General features: G+C 45.6%; 1 protein-coding gene across 1 annotated transcript; it reads left to right on the top strand.

The window, feature by feature from the left end:
• Positions 1 to 1,668: 1,668 nt before the first annotated feature.
• On the top strand, positions 1,669 to 19,481 carry TTC12 (tetratricopeptide repeat domain 12; the record flags this gene model as incomplete). Its single annotated transcript, XM_084274936.1, has 21 exons — positions 1,669 to 1,735; positions 2,265 to 2,413; positions 3,157 to 3,187; positions 3,536 to 3,613; positions 4,075 to 4,196; positions 4,945 to 5,004; positions 5,964 to 6,035; positions 6,222 to 6,282; positions 6,603 to 6,791; positions 7,359 to 7,428; positions 8,894 to 8,982; positions 10,065 to 10,233; positions 11,832 to 11,924; positions 12,123 to 12,186; positions 13,078 to 13,212; positions 13,733 to 13,834; positions 14,447 to 14,515; positions 15,587 to 15,688; positions 16,538 to 16,637; positions 18,310 to 18,538; positions 19,406 to 19,481. The coding sequence occupies exons 1-21, from the start codon at positions 1,672 to 1,674 to the stop codon at positions 19,479 to 19,481; spliced, it is 2,124 nt and encodes a 707-aa protein (XP_084131062.1). The 5' UTR covers positions 1,669 to 1,671.
• Between the last annotated feature and the right edge of the window lie 627 nt (positions 19,482 to 20,108).

The following is a 20,108-nucleotide window of genomic DNA, read 5'->3' as shown; positions in this document are numbered from 1 at the left end:
GTGCCTCTGCTGATACGCTCCCTGCTGTCAGCTGCCAGCGGGGCTGCTCGCCTCCTCCCTCTGCCAAATCGAACCCAGATGGGTGTTTTGATAAAACAACAAGCAGGAGGGAGCAGCAGCAGCAGGAGATCTCAGTTCTGCCTGGGTTTGGGCTGCAAAGCGAAGGCTGACTTGCTTCGCTGTTGGGAAAGGAGCATATTCAGCTCAGCCATCAGGGAAGGGTTTCTCTGAAGTTTCAAGTCAGATATTAAGTGAGGAAAGGCAGGTTGAAGGTAGTGGCTCTCTACCAACTCTGGACTAGGAGTTTTAATGGATGCAGGGGAAAACATAGTGACAATGGATTAGGAAAAAGCTGATGTTCTTAAGGCTTTTGTTGCCTTTAGCAGTAAGATTAGCTGTTCTCTGAGCACGCAGCCTCCTGAGCTGGAAGACAGGGATGGGGAGTAGAATGAAACACTATATTTCAAGGGGAGATGGTTAGCAACCTGCTACCCCATTTAAATACACACAGGTCTATGGGGCTGGAGGAGATCCAGTTCTGTGGGAGCTGGTAGAAGTTCTCATCAAGCCATGTTCCATCATTTATCAGCAGTCCTGGCCGAGGGGGGAGGTCCCAGGTGGCTGGAGGTTAGCCAAGGTGACACCCATCCACAAGAAGGGCTGGAAGGAGGATTCAGAGCACCTGCATGGAGTCTGCAGGTGGCATCAAGCTGGGAAGGAGTGTTGATGTGCTGGAGTGTAGGAAGGCTCTACAGAGGGATCTAGACAGGCTTAGGGGGATGGGTCAGTGGCTGGGCTTGGCAGTCCCGGGTTAATGATTAGACTTGATTTCAAGGCCTTTTCCAACCAGAACGATTCTGTGATTTTTAAGTCACCTGCTTCACGCTCTGGCGTGTGCTGCAGCTACGAGCAGAGAGACGTTTCCCCCCGGGAGCAGAGGTCTAAGAGAGCACTCAGAAGGAACCTGCGAAGGGAGGAGGCGGCAGGAACGCCCTTCTTAAGGGTCTGCCTGTTCCTCGGACGCTGCCAGGCGCTCTGCTGAGCGTGATGCTCTCACCCGCTCGCTGCAGGGGCGCTGGGGCGGCGCAGCCGGCTGCCGTGTAAGGGCGAGGGAGGTCTGGGTGTCCACGTCCCGTTCCAGAGCCCTGCTCTTGGCTGGGCTCCCCCTTCCCTGCTCCTCGGCTGGGAGCTGTGCTGAGCCAGGAGAGGGACCCCTCGCTGCACTCGGCGGGGCGACGGCAGCTCGCACGGCTCGGGCAGCGCAGCCCGGGGCCCAGGGCGGCGGCTGGGGCCGTTCCTGCGCCTTACGATGCCCGTGGGTCGCGCTTGAGGGAGCACGGAGGGAAGGAAGGAAGGAAAGAAGGAAGGAAGGACGGACGGACAGCTGCCGGCTGCACATCGGAGGCGGTGCCCGGGGCTGCGGCCCGGCCGCGCTCGGTGCTGGATCTGGGGCTGTGGCGGACACGGGCTCCGAAGGCTGCTGATGCTCCCCCCCCCGCGCCGCCCCAGCTCTCCGCGAAACGGCAGCCAGCGAGCCGCCGCTCCTTGGTTTGCATCACCGCGCCCGCCAGCGCCCTCCCTGCTGCGGCCGGAGCTCGGCTGCCGCGCCTGGTCTCCCCGGCAACGAACGGCGCGGGCCCGGCTCGGTTGGTCCCTTCCCCCGGCCTGGCCATGCTGGAGGACGAGGAGCAGGAGGAGGATTTCCAGCGGTTCCTCCGACGCGTGGACGAGATCAGTAAGCGGGGCGGGGGCGGGTGGGGGGGTGGGGGGGGCCGCTGCCCCCGGCCGGGCGTGGGGCGGGCGGGGTGGGTGATGGGGGGGGGAGGGGGGGGGGGGGCGGCGGGGCCCGGAGGCGGCTGGACGTGCCCGTTTACCTCAGCGAGGGGCTGAAGGAGTAAGCGAGCGGGCAAAAAAGAATGCGGAAAAGGAATGGGAAGGAGGGAGATTGACCCCCCCCCCTCCCTTCCCCTTCCCCTTCCCCTTCCCCTTCCCCTTCCCCAGTCTCTTTAGGGTGAGGTCCCCTCGTCAAGGGGGTGCGAGTCTCGGGGGACGCCTGAGGGGGGTTTTATCACGCAGGAGGAGCTCTGGGAAGGAAGATGCTGTTGTATTTGCACATGTTTACATTTACAGAGGCTGCCCTGGTCACCAGTGCCTTCAGAAGCCTCTGTCACCCGGGGCACAACCGAACTATCCCCCAGGGATGGCTTGGTCGTGTGTGTGTACATATGTTTGGTTTGGGGGGGGGGGGGTTATTCCCTTTTTAGCTAATTTAGTGCAAGGCTGGAACTCCTCAGACCCGGTTGTCAAGGAAAAAGCCGTTGCTGAAGCAGAGAAAAGGCTCCATGATGAGGAAACTAACCAGGAGGAAAGCAAGGCTGGGGTGAACAGAACAGTCATCAACACCCGGCCTTCTGTAAGGAGCTTTGTTTCCCTTTACTCCTTATGCCTTTGGGAGGTGCCTTATGTCATGCTGTGTTTGTCTGAAGCCTGTTGGTAACACAGAACACTGCAGTTGGGTTTATCCCAGTCATACTCGGGCTCTGAGGGGCCGTTACGTGCAGCTTCTACCTGTGCTTCAGGACAGGAGAGGCTTTACATTGGGCTCTGATCCCTGCAGCAGGGTTTGGATTTGAGTGGCTTGCCTCATTAAGGATACAAATGGAACATTTCTGTTAATGTTAAAAATAATTAAGCCCTTTAAGTGTCAATTTGATGTTACTAGTGTGTGTCAAGCTGGATATCTCAGAGGCCCTGTGGCTTTGAACAACTCACAATCACAAGGTTGGAAGAGACCTTTGAAGATCATCAAGTCCAACCATTCCCATCTTATGCTAAACCATATCCCTAAGTACCTCATCAACCCCTTTTTTTAAGGGTTTTTAACTCAACCAAGTGTTTCTTTGCTGGACATGAAAAAGCCCTTATTTGCTCTGAGGGAACAGAGCAACTGGAGCAGGGTGTCCAGAGATGTTGTGCAGTCCCCTTCTCTGGAGATACACAGGACCAGCCTGGACACAATCCTGTGCAACGTGCTCTGGGTGATGCTGCTTTAGCAGGGGGGTGGGACTAGATGATCACCAGAGGCCCCTTCCAACCCTCTCTGGTTTGGGAAGCTGCCTGTGTACATGTGTATGATGTGTTCTTCTGTTTTTTCAGGGCACAGCAAACGCAGAGGCAGTGGACACAGGTAGGACAGTGCGCTCTGGTATTTGTCATCTCCTCTCCGTGTTGTAGCAGAGGTGGAGTAAGGATTTCTGTTACTTCATGCAAGACCTAATTCCATTCCTGCCAAAGCCTGAGCTAATGTTGGAGGCAAGCCTGCAAGTCCTGAGTGGTAGCATGGGCTGTATGTGTAAGAGCCTGTTGTTCCCATTCCAGTTACATCCCTTTAGTATGTTCTTTGTGCAGAGATGACTCAGCAGTACCTCAGAAATTACCTTTCTTCCTCATCTGTAGACTGATTCTAACGAAACTTGGGGTTTGTTTTGTTTCTTTTTCCTTTAACTAAAATGCCCCCAACTCCCCTGGCTCACAGGTGGCTTCCTGGCAGCTTTGGAAAAGGATGCAAAAGAACGAGCTAAACAAAGGAAGAGGAATGAACAGTTAGCAAATGGTAATCACCAAGGGCTTTGCTATTTAATACCTTCCAGATCTACTCAGTATGGGAGCTGGGCTGACTTAGGATGCTGTGGAACTCCTCTTGTTACTGCCATTCTCAGGGATACTGAGAGTGCACTGCTTATCTGGCATTGATTAGCTAGATAGATGCCTCACAGAGCTGTCACAACCTGTTCTTCTCCATACTGTCCTCTGTATTATAAGGGTTTGGGGTGAAGGGGGTGAGTTTGAGGATTTCTGAGCTGGGCTGGGCACAGAGGAATGCTCCCTTTTCCCTCAGAAAGAGGAATGGGGTGTGAATAGTTCAGAAGCCCCTTGGAAATAACAGCTGATGCAGAGAGCTATAGTGGATCTGGGCTGGAATTTTGATGATTATCCCAGCAGGAGAATGTAGCCTCTGTTTCCTCAGAAATAGACCCCAAATGTTGTTTTGAATGCACATGTGGTGTTTTGCAGCTCTGAAAGAGAAAGGAAATGATGCCTTCAGGAAGGGGCACTATGTCCTAGCCATTCAGAAGTACACTGAAGGCCTGGAGAAGCTGAAGGATAAACAGGAACTTTACACCAACAGAGCACAGGTCAGCAGGTGGAAATGAGCTATACAACTTCTACTGTGAATTGGTCAGGAGAGAACACAAACAGGATTGTGCTCTTACCTAAGTGAACTTCAAAACAGGGACTACATGTTGTTACAGAGAAGTTTAAAAGGGAGCAAGGAATTTTTCCTGACTGTTCTCCACTGAATGGATTCTGCTTTGCTGCTCTGTTATCAACATCAATTTGTTTACTGTGGCTAGAAGTTAACAGCAAGACAGTGCAGACTCAGGTTTTAATATCTTTTGACAAACTTAATCAGAACTGTACAAAGAAGGTCCCTCAAAAGGGAGGAATTTATACCTCCACTGATGTGTCTGAGTCCCTTGAGGCTTTACTTCTGTGGACATTCCTTCCTGAGGAATATCTCCTCCTTCTTGGATGTGGCACAGGTGAACATTTGCTCATCCAGAATAAGTGGTACAAATAATTCTAGTTCATAGTTTTAATTAAAACAAAAATGGTGGGGGATCACTTTTATAGCTGTAGAATAACATTTGCTTCTATAATCCATATGTGGGTATTGAATTTTTTTCTATTAAATGTATGCTAAAGCACAGACTCCAAGGAGAGGGAAGGCAAAGTAAGAACCAGCTGGTAATTATCCTGCAAAACCTAAGCAGATCAACAGCCTACTTTTGTTTTCTTCTTTTTAAATTAGCTAAATCTTTACTGGAGAGTTGCTTGACTTATTCTAATCCTTCTGTCTGGACTCTCTTGGTTTTATTTCAGGCCTATCTGAAGATACATGAGTATGAAAAAGCCATCAGTGACTGTGAGTGGGCATTAAAGGTAAGTTCAGAATCCTGCCTTGTATCATCAGCTCCTGAGAGTCAGGTTTGTAACTGATGGAAATGAAAGGATGTGGTGGCATTGCACAGGTTCCTGCAACCCTGAGTTCCCTCAATAAAGCAGTTAACATCTCAGAGCTGCCTGTGTGCAGAAGCTTTTTGAGCTCTTGAGAGCTTTTAATTAGAAGTTTTGTTATTAGTGAAGACAAACTACTAACTGCACACTTCAGCCCAGAATAGGTTGCCCATCCTTCTAAAAAGAGGGAAAGGGACCCTAAGCTCACCAAGAGCAGATCTGGTGGGAAAGGTAAAAATTACATAAGATGCCAAAAAGGTTGAATCAAACTCAGTTGTGTTACCTCAAGGATGCCTTTGGCTACAAGACAATTAACAGGTTATTCATAATATTGGCAGCATCATTTCAAGAAACCAATGTCTTTGACATGTAATTAAGCAGAAGATCCAACTAATTGCTAGTGGTGAGCTAGATGTTTCCTCAGTTGTTTGTTTTTTTTTTTTTAATAAACAGCTGATGAAAATTAGCACTTAAATATTTAAGGTCTGGCAGAATTAATCAGAGGTGTGTGGGAATTCTCTTGTCATAGAAGCTCTGTGATTGCTGACTTGCTGATGCAGGCTGCAACATCACCTCCTTGCATGAGAGGCTGCCTGGATTGCCTGAGGTGCAGGTTTTTTGGGAAGGATATCAGCACTAACTGCTTTCCATCTCTACATTCCAACACCTACATTCCTTGCATAGGGAGGGAAAATTGATACCTGGGGGGTAGTAATTCAGCATATAAACTTTAGATGCCCCTGGTAGGTAGTATGAATACCCTCTTCTGTGCTTACAGCTTTGGGCAGCTGTAACTATTCATCAGAAGGCTGGAAAAATATTTTTACAGTTAACCTTTCTAGACAGCTAATTAGTAATTCCTTGGGTTTTTTTTTTCCACACAGTGCAATGAAAAGTGTATTAAAGCCAATTTTCTAATGGGGAAGGCTCACCTGGCACTTAAACACTACAGTGAGGTAAGCTGACTAAGTCTTGTGGCCATGGGAACATGTTTTGGTCTAGGCTTTGATGTGATGTGAGTTAGGGGGATGAAGTGATCTTTGAGCCTTTAGACTGGAGAGAAAATTGAAGGACATGGAGGTCCTGGAACGTGTCCAGAGAAGGGCAACCAAATTGAGAGCCTGTTTCTCTCCTCTGTTAAGTCCAGGCAGTGTTATGAGAAGATCTTACAAATTGATCCCCAAAAGGAAAGTCTATTTCAAGGTAAGAAATTGAAACGTTTTACACTGTTGTCCCTTGTTTGCTGGTCAGAATGGAACCTAATCACCACCACTGCTCTGCTCTGTGATGGGATCTTTTGCTTCTGCTTGTTTCTTAGAAACATAGAATTGTAGAATCTGCATTCCATGTGTGAAACCATGATGGAAACATAAATACATTCTTCTTTAAGCTCTGTTTCACTCCCCAGAGCCATGGGTCTTTCTGTATGTAGCAGGTAGTGGTGTCTCTGTCATGGAGCCTGCTTTGTATCTTGAAAAACTTGTCATTTAACTGACATGCTGTGTTTTCTTTTGATGTCCAAGACTGTATGAACGAAGTAAACCTGGAGGAAAAAAGGATGAAAGATGAAGAGAGAGCAATGAAGGAAGCTCAATCTGGAAAACTGGCTGCTCTGGCCATAAAAGAACTGCTGCAAAAACTTGAGAGGCCTGACCAGGATATCATCTACTATACAGGAGGGGTCAGACTTTTGGCAGGAGCCATAAAAGATTGTAAGTACTTGGCTGCAAACTTTGTTGATCATGGGAGTTGTAATCCAAGTAGGTGAATAGAAGTGGAGTAGCTTTTAAAGGAGCAGGAAAACTGTTCCTATATTTCAAACAAAAATTAGCAATGCTTGATATTTGGGAATCTATGGCCAGTAGCTAGTTACATGTATTTACATATTAGTTTGGGGTTTCTTTAGAACTAGACTGATTCAAACTTCTTATGGATTTGGGTTTCTTGAGAGGCGTTTGCTTTCCCTCTGAAATATTTGCAATTCCCTGTTCAAGTATGTTGCTTTGCAAAGCCAGTCTCATGTTTCAGTCTGCCTAAAAAGCCTTTAACTTGAAGCCAATTGTTCTTCACAGCACCAGGCATGAATTAAAGCCCTCTCCAGCTTCAAAGCTGTTTCTGCTTCAAGTAGAATTCGTGGAGTGTTTTCTCCTCTTCTAACTATGTTCTTTCCCCAAAGGTGTTGATACAGTGACCTTTTCTTTTAGCACTGTTATAGGAGAGCAGTGATACATCAGCCAGATGCATGAGAGAGCTGATTGGTTTATCTCTGAATTTTTCAGGCACTGAGCAAACTTTATTTAGAATAAACAATGGATTCAGTATCCTCAAAGACAACGAGGTTCTAAGATGGTAAGAGCTCTCCAAAGGGAAACAGTAGGGTGTTACAGCACAAGGAAATGAAAATACTGTTTTCAGGACAATCACCTCTTGAAATGCAGATGAAATGCTCAAAAGATAATGTAATAACAGATTTTAATGTCTGAATGGGCTGACTTATATCTGACTCTGGTACAAACAGTGCTCTCTTAGATCCAGTGAATGGAATTCATGAATTTCTGCTTCAGTCTCCTGTTTCTGTTCAGTTATCCTGTCTCCCATGGGGAGAGCAAGTCTGTAAAATAACCCAAATGTAAAAGAACATCTGAAAGCACTTTGTTGCTTTAAGTATACCTGGCTAGACCCTTGGTTCTGTTAAATGCTAGGGTAAATATTTGGCCATACAGCACTCTAACATGACCTGTGAAACTCTAATTCTGTAACAAAGGAAGAGGATTATCTCTGGGGACCTGTATTTTCTTGGCTGCCATTATATTGTGTTTCAGTAATCAAGAAAAACAAAATAAATCTGAGTAATATATTGCTTTATAAACTTTGTATTTAGAGGGGCTTCTTCTCTGAACATGTGTCTGTTCAGCCTGGAGAAGAGAAGGCTGTGGGGGGACCTCATTGCAGCCTTCCAGTCCCTGAAGGGAGCAGAGGAACAGGAGGGGAATCAGCTTGTTCAAGGGCAGAGACTGGCAGGACAAGGGGGATGGGGTGAAGCTGGAGGAGGGAAGGGGGAGAGGAGAGATTAGGGGGAAGTTCTTTGCAGAGAGAGTGGTGAGGGGCTGGAAGGGGCTGCCCAGAGAGGGGGTGGGTGCCCCATCCCTGGGGGTGTCCAAGGCCAGGTTGGCTGGGGCCCTGGGCAACCTTGTGTAGCTCCAGGCCCGGAGGTTGGTGTCCCTGCCTGTGGCAGGGGGGTTGGAGCTCTGTGACCCTTGGGGTCCCTTCCAACCCAGACCAGCCTGGGATTCTATGATTCTATGATCTGAGTTGGGTTCAGATGGATAATGGAAACAAGATGTGCAAAAGGTGCAGTTGGAAAGCAGTGCATACTGAAGTTGCACAGCATGATGTGGTTGAACAGAGCAGGAGAGCTGGTCCTTAAGGTTCTCAGTGTGACTGCAGCACTGAGACTTCTTCAGGCTCCCTCAGTACTCTGGGTGCTGGCTGTAAATAGACTTTAAAAGATATTGCACAAAGGTTTTATGCCCTGGCTATTCACAGCTCCCACAGCCTAGAGCTGAATTTATCACCTGTGTTGTGCTGTGTAATGCTTGTATGGGGTCTGAGTGTTGAGGGTAGAGTAGAACTAGTAGATCACAAATGTGGTCTCAGGGAGGTCTTTTGGAAACAAGCCTGACAGCCCTAAAAAAGTTGAACCAAGGAGTTGGGTTTAGAGCTTATCAGCTTAAGAGTTAGGATGGGGAAGATCCTAAAACAACTGTTTGAGCCATCCTTTTGTGGTTTTTTACAAGCTAACTTTCTAATCTAGGGGCTTCTGTGCAGAGCAGAAAACCACTGCTGAAGTGGATCTGGCTGTTTCTCTTCTCATCCTTTGGCAAGCTGTCTGCACTGGGAATGGTAATACTCTGTAAACAGCATGAATCTTTGTTAATATATTGTTAATATACCATTAATATGGCACTTATAAAATGGTTATTTGGCATGAGCATCCCATTCCTGTAGCACTTGGGTCTAGACCTTAGGATAAACCAAGTTTTACAGGTCAAATGCCAGTGTGGGAGGGGTACTGCTAGCAGCAGCCACAATTTTGGCAGCTCTGTGCATCATGAGATGACATTTCACTCCCAATTTTCATGAGCATTTTAAATCCACTCAGGGAGTGGAAAGCAAGTTCCTTCACATTATTGCTGCTCTTAAGATAATACCACTTGTATCATCAGGTCATTTTTAAGCAGTTACACCAGCAGAAAACTGGGTTTTCTAGAAGTGCTATTAGAGGAGGCTGAGTTCCTTTGGCTTCCACAGGCAGCAGTCACTGGGCAGGCAGCCCTCCCCTCTGTTTCTTGGGAATACACACTTAGGTGAGGAATGGGCTGGGATGCTGCTGGGTGGTGCCACACAAGGACAATGCAGAATGCTTGGTGGTGGTGTTTGTGTGGGCTTGGATATCCAAGCTGATGCCCAGAAGCAAGGGGAAAACAGGCTTTATACTCTGCCTGGAGGTAGGTAGTAGTAAATACAGGCTGAGGTGTGGGCTTGTGTTGGCACCTGGCTGGGCAGTGTCCTACTGTGCCTCAACAGCCTGGGCCCTAGCAGATTGCCAGGGATGTGTGAGAAGTGCTCTGTGCTCAGGATTACAGGGTCTCTTTGGGTTCCTAGCCTCTTGTGGTGAGAGCAGCAACTCCAACACAGTGTGTGTGTGGAAGCAGTGGAGCTGAGAGAAGGTTAGTGGGTGCTCTGCCTTTACCATTGTTCTGTGGGAGTGTTATGCAAGATGAATTATCAGAGTGAATGAGCACATCACTGGATGAAATGAAGGCACTGAACCTGTTAAATCAGCACCTAGGAATAGAAAATACAGGAGTAATGTGGTTGCTGTTGTGGGTGACATTGGGGGTTGGACCAGGTGACCGTTAAAGGTCCCTTCCAACCTCACACATGCTTTGGTGCTGAGATTCTATGATTCTTCTCTTTTTCAGAAGAAAATCAGCGTCTCCTGTTGACTCAGCCTGATGTCAGCACACAGCTGCCAAACCTGCTTTCTTCTGGGATATCAGAGATCCAGCAGGAGACACTGGCACTGATCTCTCTTTACTCAGAGAATGAGAATGGGAGGAGACTGCTGCTCAGGCACCAGGCCCTAACTGGGTAATGAACACCACTACCTCAGAAAAATGTCCTTAACGCCTGGGTTCACAGATACTCAAAGCTCATCCCACTAGCACCAAGGTGACAGGCTTTCTGAGAGCAATGTCATGGCCTTGGGAGTTCTGTCCTTGAGAGACAGGCCTAGTTCAGCAAAAGTAAATGTTAGGTGTGTGGGGAAGACTTCAGTAAGCTCAGTTTTACAGACATCTTCAGATACAAAGCAGAAAGGGCTTATTCCTGAGGATGGACATGTGATTTTGAGGTGTAGGTATCTTTTTAAAACCACTAAGTCTGTTTGTCAGGAGCATACACTGTTGTCTCTTGATAGCAGTTGCAAACTGCAGCTCTCTCCTCATTTGGTAATTGGTATTTATGATTATTCTGTGTTTCCATGATTCACCAAGTGGGGAAAGAAACAACACACTATTATTATAAGAAACATCCTATTATTAGTATTATTACAAGCAACCTTTATCCTGTTGTCCTGCTATTTCCTTCTAGAGTTAAGCAGAGGGGAGATTGTAGTTGATTGGTTTGCAGTAATAGGTAGAATGGAAAAAAGATTCTCATAACACTTGTACACACTTCACTGTATCATATACAGCATTAATCCATTTTTTTTGTGGAGGAAAGGTTAAAGAAATGAGCCACATCTGAGAGGATGCTTTAAAAAGGTAGGTAATATTATTAGGGCTTGAAATATCAGGAGTCTGCAAAATCTGTCAGCTTCTGGAAGAGATCCTGGGACTGATCTCTTGGAAAGAGCTAGGATGTTGGGAAGGTAAAGCTGCAGATAGCAAGCTTCTCAGAAGTTGGGCTCATCATCAGAAGGACACAAGACTACAGCTTCTCTGGCTGTGCTGCAAAACTGAGGGAGGGTGGCAGACAATTTCAGCTCTGTAGAGGAGCATGTGGAGATCCCAGCATGTGTCTGTAGATGAGCTTAGTGCTCAGCAGAGCTCATGGGTTCCCAGGCTGAAGTCCTGTGAATCACATGCAGTTCAAGTCCCATAGACACAAGCACGTGCTGCTCTACAGGCTCAAAAGGGGAAAGGGATGATGCTCTCTTCATGCAGCCAGGAAATTCATTTGCCTTTGCTACATAAAGCTTTTCAGTTAAACTGCTCCAAGGACTGTTGAGCTTGCTCAGCATGTCCTGTGAAGCCATGCAGGCATCAGTGCTGACTTCCCTTTCAGTCTGTTGAGGCTGTTTGTCAGCTACTGGGCTGTGCTGATGGTGTTCTTGGTCCCAACTGTTGCATCCTGCTTGGCTGTTCTGAAGGTGTTTCTCATCAGCAAAGCAGTTTAGTTTTAAATCTCTGTGGAGCTTGCATGCTGTTGAGATATTCTAATGCTGAATGTGTGTGTTAAAATAGTCCTACTTGTGCAAAAAGGGGCAATACTGTGAGATAATCTAGTGCCAGGATTCTGTGCCAGTTAGGTGACTGAACATGCTTGGAGTATATATGGTCAAAACCCTACTGAACACAAGGGAGCTAAGATCACAAATTGTATTGTTGCACTTAAAATGTCTATAAAAACCCAAAGCTGATGTAATTTTGTGGTGGTTTTGTGTTGGGTTTTTTTAAAAATAACAGGTGGCTGCATCTTTTGATGAAGTTTGTCAGCAGCACTGATGCCAGGGCTACCAGTGCCATGAACATACTAGCTGATTTAACTCAAGAGGAAAGGTAACTTGCATTTCTTTATTCACTTGTATAAAGGTGTGCTTTGAAAATGCCCTAAATAAGTTAGTGATAGAGGCTGTTGGCTTTCTTTGCTGTGAAGGTGCATTGCTGAGTGATGTTTACCTTGTCTTTGTGTTGCTGTTAGCTGTGATTTTTGCCTAAAGCTTTAAGTGTCTCAGCATGGCTTTTATCCCCTAACAGGTTCAAAATCCAGTGTCGTGACATGCTTCCAACAGGTGTTTTACCTTTATTCACCCAGCTGCTGGTATGAAACCTCTATTTCTATATTTCTGGTGTACTTTTTGTGTTACATGTCTTACCACTGCTCTTTCCAGTTCTTCAGCCAGTTGTTCTTAGACAGAACCCCCCTCTGTGGTAAAACTAGAGCAGTTTCCATCACTCCAGTTCTGTAGAGACCCAGTTTTGTCACACATTTTCCTCAGGACACTATGACTAGTTTTATGTTCAGTGCAAACTCTGGACTTGGTTGCAGATTCCCACTGGTCACCTGTCAAGGGCAGGATTTCCCTCAGCTCTTCCTGATGTGTCTGCAGTCCACTGTCAGCAGCTGGTTATATCTTGCTTGGGTAGTGACTTTTCCTTTCTAATCTGAGAGATGAGGGTGAGAAGATAACATTAGGTGATGAGGTAAAGATGTTTAGTGGCTCAGATCCCTTTCCTAGGTATTGTTTATTGACACTACAAGCTTACAGTACTGTTGGCACAGAAGCCTGTCCTCAGGAAGAAGATGACAGGGAAGACTGGTTCAGTTGGAGAACAACTGGGAAGTATTTCCAGATATATACTTTCCAGATATAAAATTACTTCCCAGCTGTAGAACTCTAAAATACTTACAGTTCCAAACAAGCACCAAGACAATGCAATAATTACAGCCTTTTAACATTGCTTGTTGCTCTCTCCTTTTGAACAGACCTTACTGGAATTACAGCTGCAACACAAGCTGTTCTGTGACCTAAGTAAGAGACAGTGGGAAATATTCACACTCTGAGGTTAGGGACCAGAGTCAGACACTTGGGATTTAACATAAGAGAGATTCTGGGATCCTGTGTTCCACTGCCAGAGGAATAGGAACAGCTGGTTCTTTTCTTTCTTTGTCAATTGTTCTGAATTTGTTCCTCCTCTGTTGTGTTTTCAGACCTCTGCCAAGCTGGTGAACCAGGCAGCCCTTGCCCATTGCATTGGCATCATGGGGAACCTGTGTGCAGATGCAGTTATTCGGAGGCAGATGGCTGAGTGCAGGGAGTGCTGGCAAGCATGCCTAAAGCTGCTGGTAAAGGATCCTGGAGGCTTCCCTAGAGAAGTGTTTTGAGCCCTATCTCCTCTGGAAATGGCACTTGTGTGATCACTTTTATCACCTCTCCTACTGGCTCTGAACCTTTGACTGAGATCTTTCCCATCTGCAGTGGGATAAAGGTCTCAGAGCAGTCACAGAACTCATGGGTGAAGGAGAGTGAGAGGTCTGCTGTTGTCAGTGGCCCATTTCAGGGTAAAATGCACTGAGTCCTTGGAAAGTAAAGAATCCAGAGGGTGGGAAGGGATCTTGTTCACTGCCTGAACATTGGAAGCTGAGAGTGTGCAGCCTTAGAACCCAAAGTGAAACAAAAGCCTGAGCAAATCTGCACCAACAAGGTGTCAGCAGCTCAGGTGGTCACAAGACACTCTACTTCCTGAGCTGATGCTGCTGCAGCATCAGTGTTCCCCTGATGCCCCACAAGGGTAAGCACATAGGCTGAGGCAGTGGATGCTCTGAACCTCTGAACTGATCACTGCCTTGTCTCCTTCCTACGCAGGGTGAGTGCTCTGGTGCCAGCACACCCAAACAGCAGGAGTGTTTGTTTGCAGTACTGGGCCTCATGATGAACTTGCTGCTTGAATCAAACATCATCATCCAGGTATACAAGACCTTTTGAATGTTCTTTGGCAGTGTTCTTCTAACACATCCCTTCCTGAGAGACTGAGTTGCTGCAGCAGGTAGAGCTTCCTCCTCCCTTGTCACTGACCTTGCAGTCTGCAAAGGGAAAAAGCTTGACTGCACTAGATGGATTTAGAGCCCTCTGGCACATCAAGCATCCTGAAGCACTTCAAAAAGTCTGACAACCTTCTGGGTTTTTATTGGTATGTAAGGGTTTCATTAGGGTGGCCAACAAAAGGAAGCTAAAAAGGGAAAAAATGTACAAAATTTTCTCCCTCACCCCCATATACACACACACAAGGAAAATACAATGTAAAGCCCACAATGTTGTGGTTGGCTTTAGTCTGCAACTATGGGGTATTCTTAGATGCTTTGGTATGTTCCAAAATTAATTAAAACTAGGGATTTCATTAAGAACAAAGGATTTTGTAAGTTACACCCAAGTGCTGAAGTGTTGGTAATATACTGCCAGGGGTGCTCTGATCTCTGCTGGATTTTTTTGCTGCCAAGTACTTTCTCTTTTAACCCATTTCTACTCTTAACATCTCCCAGCAATCAGCTGGACCTGAAGTTTTTCACGTTGTCATTCCAGGACTTTGCTGTGGACATAAGTGGCAGCTGCATGTCTCTCCTCAGGGATAAGGATGGAAGGATTGTGACAGTAAGTGGGATATCTGGGAACTAACAAAAGATTGTATTAGCTGACCTGACCTGAACCCTTCAGCACAAACTGTTACCTTTGTACTAAGTCTGTACATTAGGCTTTGGAGCCTCAAATAATCATAATTAGTAGCAGTGAAGAAATAATACATCACTTCTGTTGTTCAGGTTTTTATATTTGATGCAAGAGGTTCTCAGTGTTCTCATGAAGTCTGCTTAATAGAAGTTCTTACAAATCATTTTATCCTTAGGATGGTTTTCAATATAAACATCTCAAAAATCAATCTAGAAGCGAAGGAGCAAGAACAATTTGGGTGTTTGGCAGCTGTTTGTTGTTACAGTTCATCTGTGTGAATCATACCTAGGAGATTGTACTCCTATTAATGGTGTGTGACTCCCACAGATAGCAGTTATTCAAGGCAAACAGGTAGGAGCAGATGTGGACTTGGGAGTCTGTTCACCTCTCCAAACTCCTGAATTGTTCTGCTCTGGTTCAGCTGGGATAAGGTTCAGTTCCCTTCTAGGACCTGGGACAGTGCTGGGGTTTGGATTTAGCATGAAAACATTGCTGATAACACACTGCCATTTTCAGTTGTTAGGAGGCAGCTGTAGTGTTTACACTAAGCCAAAGACTTCTCAGCTTCCTGTGCCCTGCCAAGTGCACGAGCAGAGAAGGGTGAGCAAGTGGCTGTGTCCTTAGTAGTTACTACCTGGAGTTAAACCACAACAGTGACTCGATACCAGCAGTGCCAGGCTGGTTTCTACCAAGAATTTGTTTCAATGAATAAACATACATGGAGTTGTCCTGACATCAGTTTGGTCTTCCCTCTCTCTACATCCTCTTTAGAAGCTGTGCTGAATTCACTTCCCAATAAGCAAGAGAAAAAAACACATCTTAAAGATGTTCTTTATGCTATTTCTGTGAATTTCTCCTTTTATCACTCTCCTTGCTTTGGTTTTATTCTGCCATCTGGGACAAAAAAAAAAAAAGGAACCCTAAATGATTGGAAAACTCCTTAAAGTTGTCCAATTAACTTTGTTTCTCCTTCTCTCACACTGCTGTCTGGTTCAGAGAGCCACTGGAGTGCTGAGTCGCAGCCTGCAAGCATCCTCCTCGGCGGTGGAAGAGGCAGTGAAAAGAGGGGTGGTGAAGTTAATGATCAAATTCTTGAAAGTAAATTAACTTAACATTTTCCACCTTTTTTTTCTGCTTGTGTTGTCCCTTAAAAACTATAGTTACACCTGTGTTTAGCCTCCTTTCCCTAGGAGAAAGACTTGTGCAGTCGCTCTGGCTGCATGTGTCTCAATCTGTGTTGGCCATTGTAATGCTGCTCTCAAGTTTCATTTTGAGCTAGGTAGCCAGTATGGAAACCAGCCTGCCTTCTGTAGTCTGGTCTGTAGCCCACAGTTCTCATTTGTTTCCACATGAGCCAGGTGCTCTGCTTGCAGAGACCTGCAGATTCAAGAATCCACCACTGCAGGCACAGTTGGGGAGTTTAAAACTGGTATATCATAGATGTAATCTCATTCAGACCCCTGAAAAGCAAGGGAGCCCTTTCTACCTATGACCAATGAGTGCAGAATCATGCTTGGGAGCAGTTTTTTTCCCCTAAATAAAGCAGATGTTAAGCTGTTTTGCTGCATAACCCCATCTAGCAGAATGTGTACCTGCCCAGCTTGATGTGGATTCTAGAGATATGCTATGATGCAGATAAAATTAGCCTAGAAAAACATTGTGGCACTCAGCCTGGCTCTTGTAACTAGCAAGGAGTTAATAGTTTGAAAGGAATTGGGCTCCATGCATTCAGAGAATTTTCTATGTTCATTGCTGGCAGCAAAGAGATGGTTCTTGGGTCATTTTCAGGCTGGGTTCATCTTGTTATGGACTCTACAAAGGTCTTGATTTGGTATTTGGGTTTAGGCATCAGGAATACCTAACTAACTCCATGGTACCTGAGTTATTTCATAACATTGCTTATGTTGGGGTATTGACTGCATGCAAGCTTTATTCTATCAAATCTAGGCTGGAGGAGAGATCACATCCAATTACTGTTTAAAGACCCTTTCTGTCTGCACTAGAAATAACAGACAAGCTCAAGAAGATCTAGTGAAGTCAGATAAAGGTGAGTGACAACTTCTCTAATTAGAGGCTGAAGGCAGTGATGTAATCTCAGTATCATTCAAATGTTTTCTTCCTCTCTGGAATGGAGCTGAACACTGGGTTTTACTCTTGCATGACTTCAGCCATGCTTTAACCTTAAGGAGCCTTGCTCTGTGTGTTGGATGGAAAAAGCACATCAGGTAAGGAGCCTGAGTCAAAGCAACTGCACTTTGGAAAAATGGCTTTGTGTGCTTTTTCAGGGCCAGAAATAGGTATATTTTGAAAAAAGTGCTTATAAAGTGTAACTGAATTGGGTTGTGACCTCCCAGAGTTAGTGGCTAAAGTAAGAAACTTCATTTAGGCATCTGATTTGCAGAGACTGAGGCTGTTTGTAGTTTCTTTCAGTTTACACATGGATATTTGGCCTGATAATAAAAGGAAATGAGTGTGGAGACAGAGTGATGACATGATAGAAACATTTAGGTTGGAAAAGACCTTTAAGATCATCAAATCCAACTGTTAATCTAATACTACCAAGTCTACCACTAAACCATGTCCCTAAGCACCTCATCTACACATCTTTTAAATACCCCTAGGGATGGTGACTCCACTGCTAGACTGGGCAGTCTATTCCTTGGTCCCTCTTCTAGATGGCTGTCACACTGGCTAACCTCCAGGCAACTGGGGTCTCCTCAGGTAGCCAGGACTGCTGATGAATGACAGAAAGAAGGTGGTTTAAGTGAGTGCTTCCACCAGCTCCTTCAGACCAAGTGTCTCAGGGTATTTTTGAGTAGATTTGCTCTGGTCATGTGGTATAACACTCCTTAGATGGCTTTAAAATCCAGGTTCAATTAATGCTGGTGTAGCTACAACAGAGAATACTTAACGTTTTATCTCAGTGGTTGAACCTGTCAAGAAGCTGTCAGCTCACATAGTTCAACTTGAACCCTAAGGATTTCCACTCATTAAAAGCCTCTCAGAGCATCATCTTCCTTTTGTACACCCTGTATTAGTCTCACTGTCATCTGTAGATGAAGCTTTCATTCCCTCAAATTAGCAATAACACTTCAACTCCCTCTTCCCCCCGAAACTCTGGATATTGCTGTTTGGTTTTGTCATCTCTGCTGGCAGATGCTGGCAAGAGCCATGGAACTCTGTGACAGGAGTACTGACAAAATAGTCTGCTGCTGTACATTAGCACAGAGTACAGAAGTAGAGGAGCTGAGCTGCTTTATGGTCCCTAAGGATATATAGAAAGCTTTTTAATGTTCCTTTTCTCTGCTGTTCTTTCCACGACAGCATTCTGTCTTCACACATTTAGCCTGGTGCTGTACCTGCTTCACCCTGTGCTTGCCTAGCTCATGCAGTGGGGTGAGAGGCCAGTGCAGAACCCTGCAAGCAGCAAAGGTGGCATGTTCCATTGCAGAAAAATATTAAACAAATGCAGAGACAGAAGCTCCATGCTAGAGAACCTCTGTAGATTCAGTTCAGAGAGAGACATCTAGGCAGGTGAAGCTGAGACAGCATCCTGCATCCTGAACTTTGCTATGAAATTTCCTTGCTCCTTCAGGTTTTCTAGAAAAATGCCCCCCATGGAACAGTTTAGGAGTTTAGGTAAAGACAGGAGAAAATACCAGTGCTGTTTGAACAGATCTGTTTGCATTTGGAACAGTTAATCTCTCTCTCTCTCCCAGGGTTCCGAGTGCTGCTGAAGCTCCTGGACTCAGAGAATGAACTGATTGTGGGAAATGCTGCTTTCTGCCTTGGCCAGTGCCTTGGAGCAGTTCCTGGAGCAGCAGCATCCTTACTGAATTCCAATGTTGTGATGGTGTTGCTGAAGCATGCTGGTGGTGATGCTACAAGAACTTCAGTGCAGGAGAATGCAGCGGTTGCTCTGGGGAAGCTTTGCGTTGCTGAACCAAGGTATTGCAAGAGAGGCCACTCTTCCCCTTCCCAGCTGATAATTCCTGAAAAACCGACCAATACAAGTTGGTTCTGCTTGTAGAACAAGCAGGAACAAGGCAGATGATTAGTTTATATAAATACCTCATGAAATGTAGCATCCATCTTCCAACTAGAATTCCCACTCATGGTACTGTCCTCACAGTTCTGCTTTAGGACTCCTGTGTTGATGGTTGTCTGTCTGAGCATGTTTCAAGGAACTCATTTGGCATTTCTTTCTGATGTTACCTCTGCTGGAAGAATGGAAGGAGGAGTGATGGCTAAGTTGGTAGAAGTCAGAGCAATAATGAAAGCAAAACAAAAGTATAAGTATCAGTGAAGAATGCCTGCTGCTGCCTGCCAAGAGCATGCCAAGCTCTATCTACCTGCTAACTTACCAGTTAGATCTTGAATTGCATTCCAGATGGAGGGACTGAGTTCAAGGATACATCCTGAACCACTGCAGAAAGTGAGGGATGGTGTTTGGGTTCCCAGAGTTTAAGTGCCTTGCTCCTGCATTACATCCCAAATGAGCAATAGAGTGTGTATGCTCTGAGATGTGCAGAGCACTCCAGAGAGATAAATGGGAAAACACCTTATTCTCTTTGCTTTGTTAATTTGAAATGTCACTTATTTGAATTGTCAAGTGTTATTTAGAACTTTAATTTTTCTTTTTGTGGGGAATAGTAGCCTAGACACTGCTGCTCATGCTACTTCAGGAGGGATTTACTGAATGTAGCATTAACTGCCTTGGCAGGTCTGGCATGGGGTGTAGCAGAGCAGTAGAAGCTTAAAACATTTCTTGTTGGCCATCTTCTATTCTCCTAGCAACCTTTCTGTCCTCTTCAGGCATATCTGTCAACTGAGGAAACTCAACGGGCTGGCCATCCTGAACTCCTCCATGAAATATGTGCAGAGCACCTGAAGTCCTCAAGAGCCTTGAAACATGCTGTTCATAGCACTTGCTGTTGAGTATTTTCTTCTTTACTTCAATAAAACTCACTCAGAACACAGGAACTTTTCAGTCCCTTTTCAGAATATTTGTTGGTCCTCCATAGAAGCCAATGAAGCAGAATCAATAAAAGTATGAGGAGAAAGAAGTTCTCCTGATAGAAGCCTGTTTTCTAGGCTAACAACTAAAATAACAGCTTGTACTAAGCCCCTGTTTGCTTCAATAAATGATGTTGCCTTTCTTACTGGTGAGTTCCTTGCTGGTTAATCGCTGAGCAATGGCTCATCTAGTCTACTTCTCCAGTTTGGGTCCAGTAACCACTGTGCTAGAGAAAAACAGAACTGAATTGTGAGTTATGACTTTGACAGATCCTTTTTATGCCCATAAACTGCCTTCCAAGAGCTGGATGGTGATGCACTATCACAAGTGTGATACTACTTCACACTTCTATTACACATTAACCCTCACCCTTACTTGCTTAAATATGTTGGTCTTAAATTCACTAAGCCTTCAAGTGAGGTTTGTTTATGAACTATGGGTTGTTTCTTTTACTATCATTGCACTTACCATCTTTGTAAACTCAATGGGATCCCTTTGTCC

The sequence above is a fragment of the Gallinula chloropus genome (assembly GCF_964237585.1).
Source record: "Gallinula chloropus genome assembly, chromosome: 24".
Lineage (NCBI taxonomy): Eukaryota > Metazoa > Chordata > Aves > Gruiformes > Rallidae > Gallinula > Gallinula chloropus.
The sequence above is the reverse complement of the archived record's forward strand: the minus strand, read 5'-3'. Positions and strand labels throughout refer to the sequence as shown.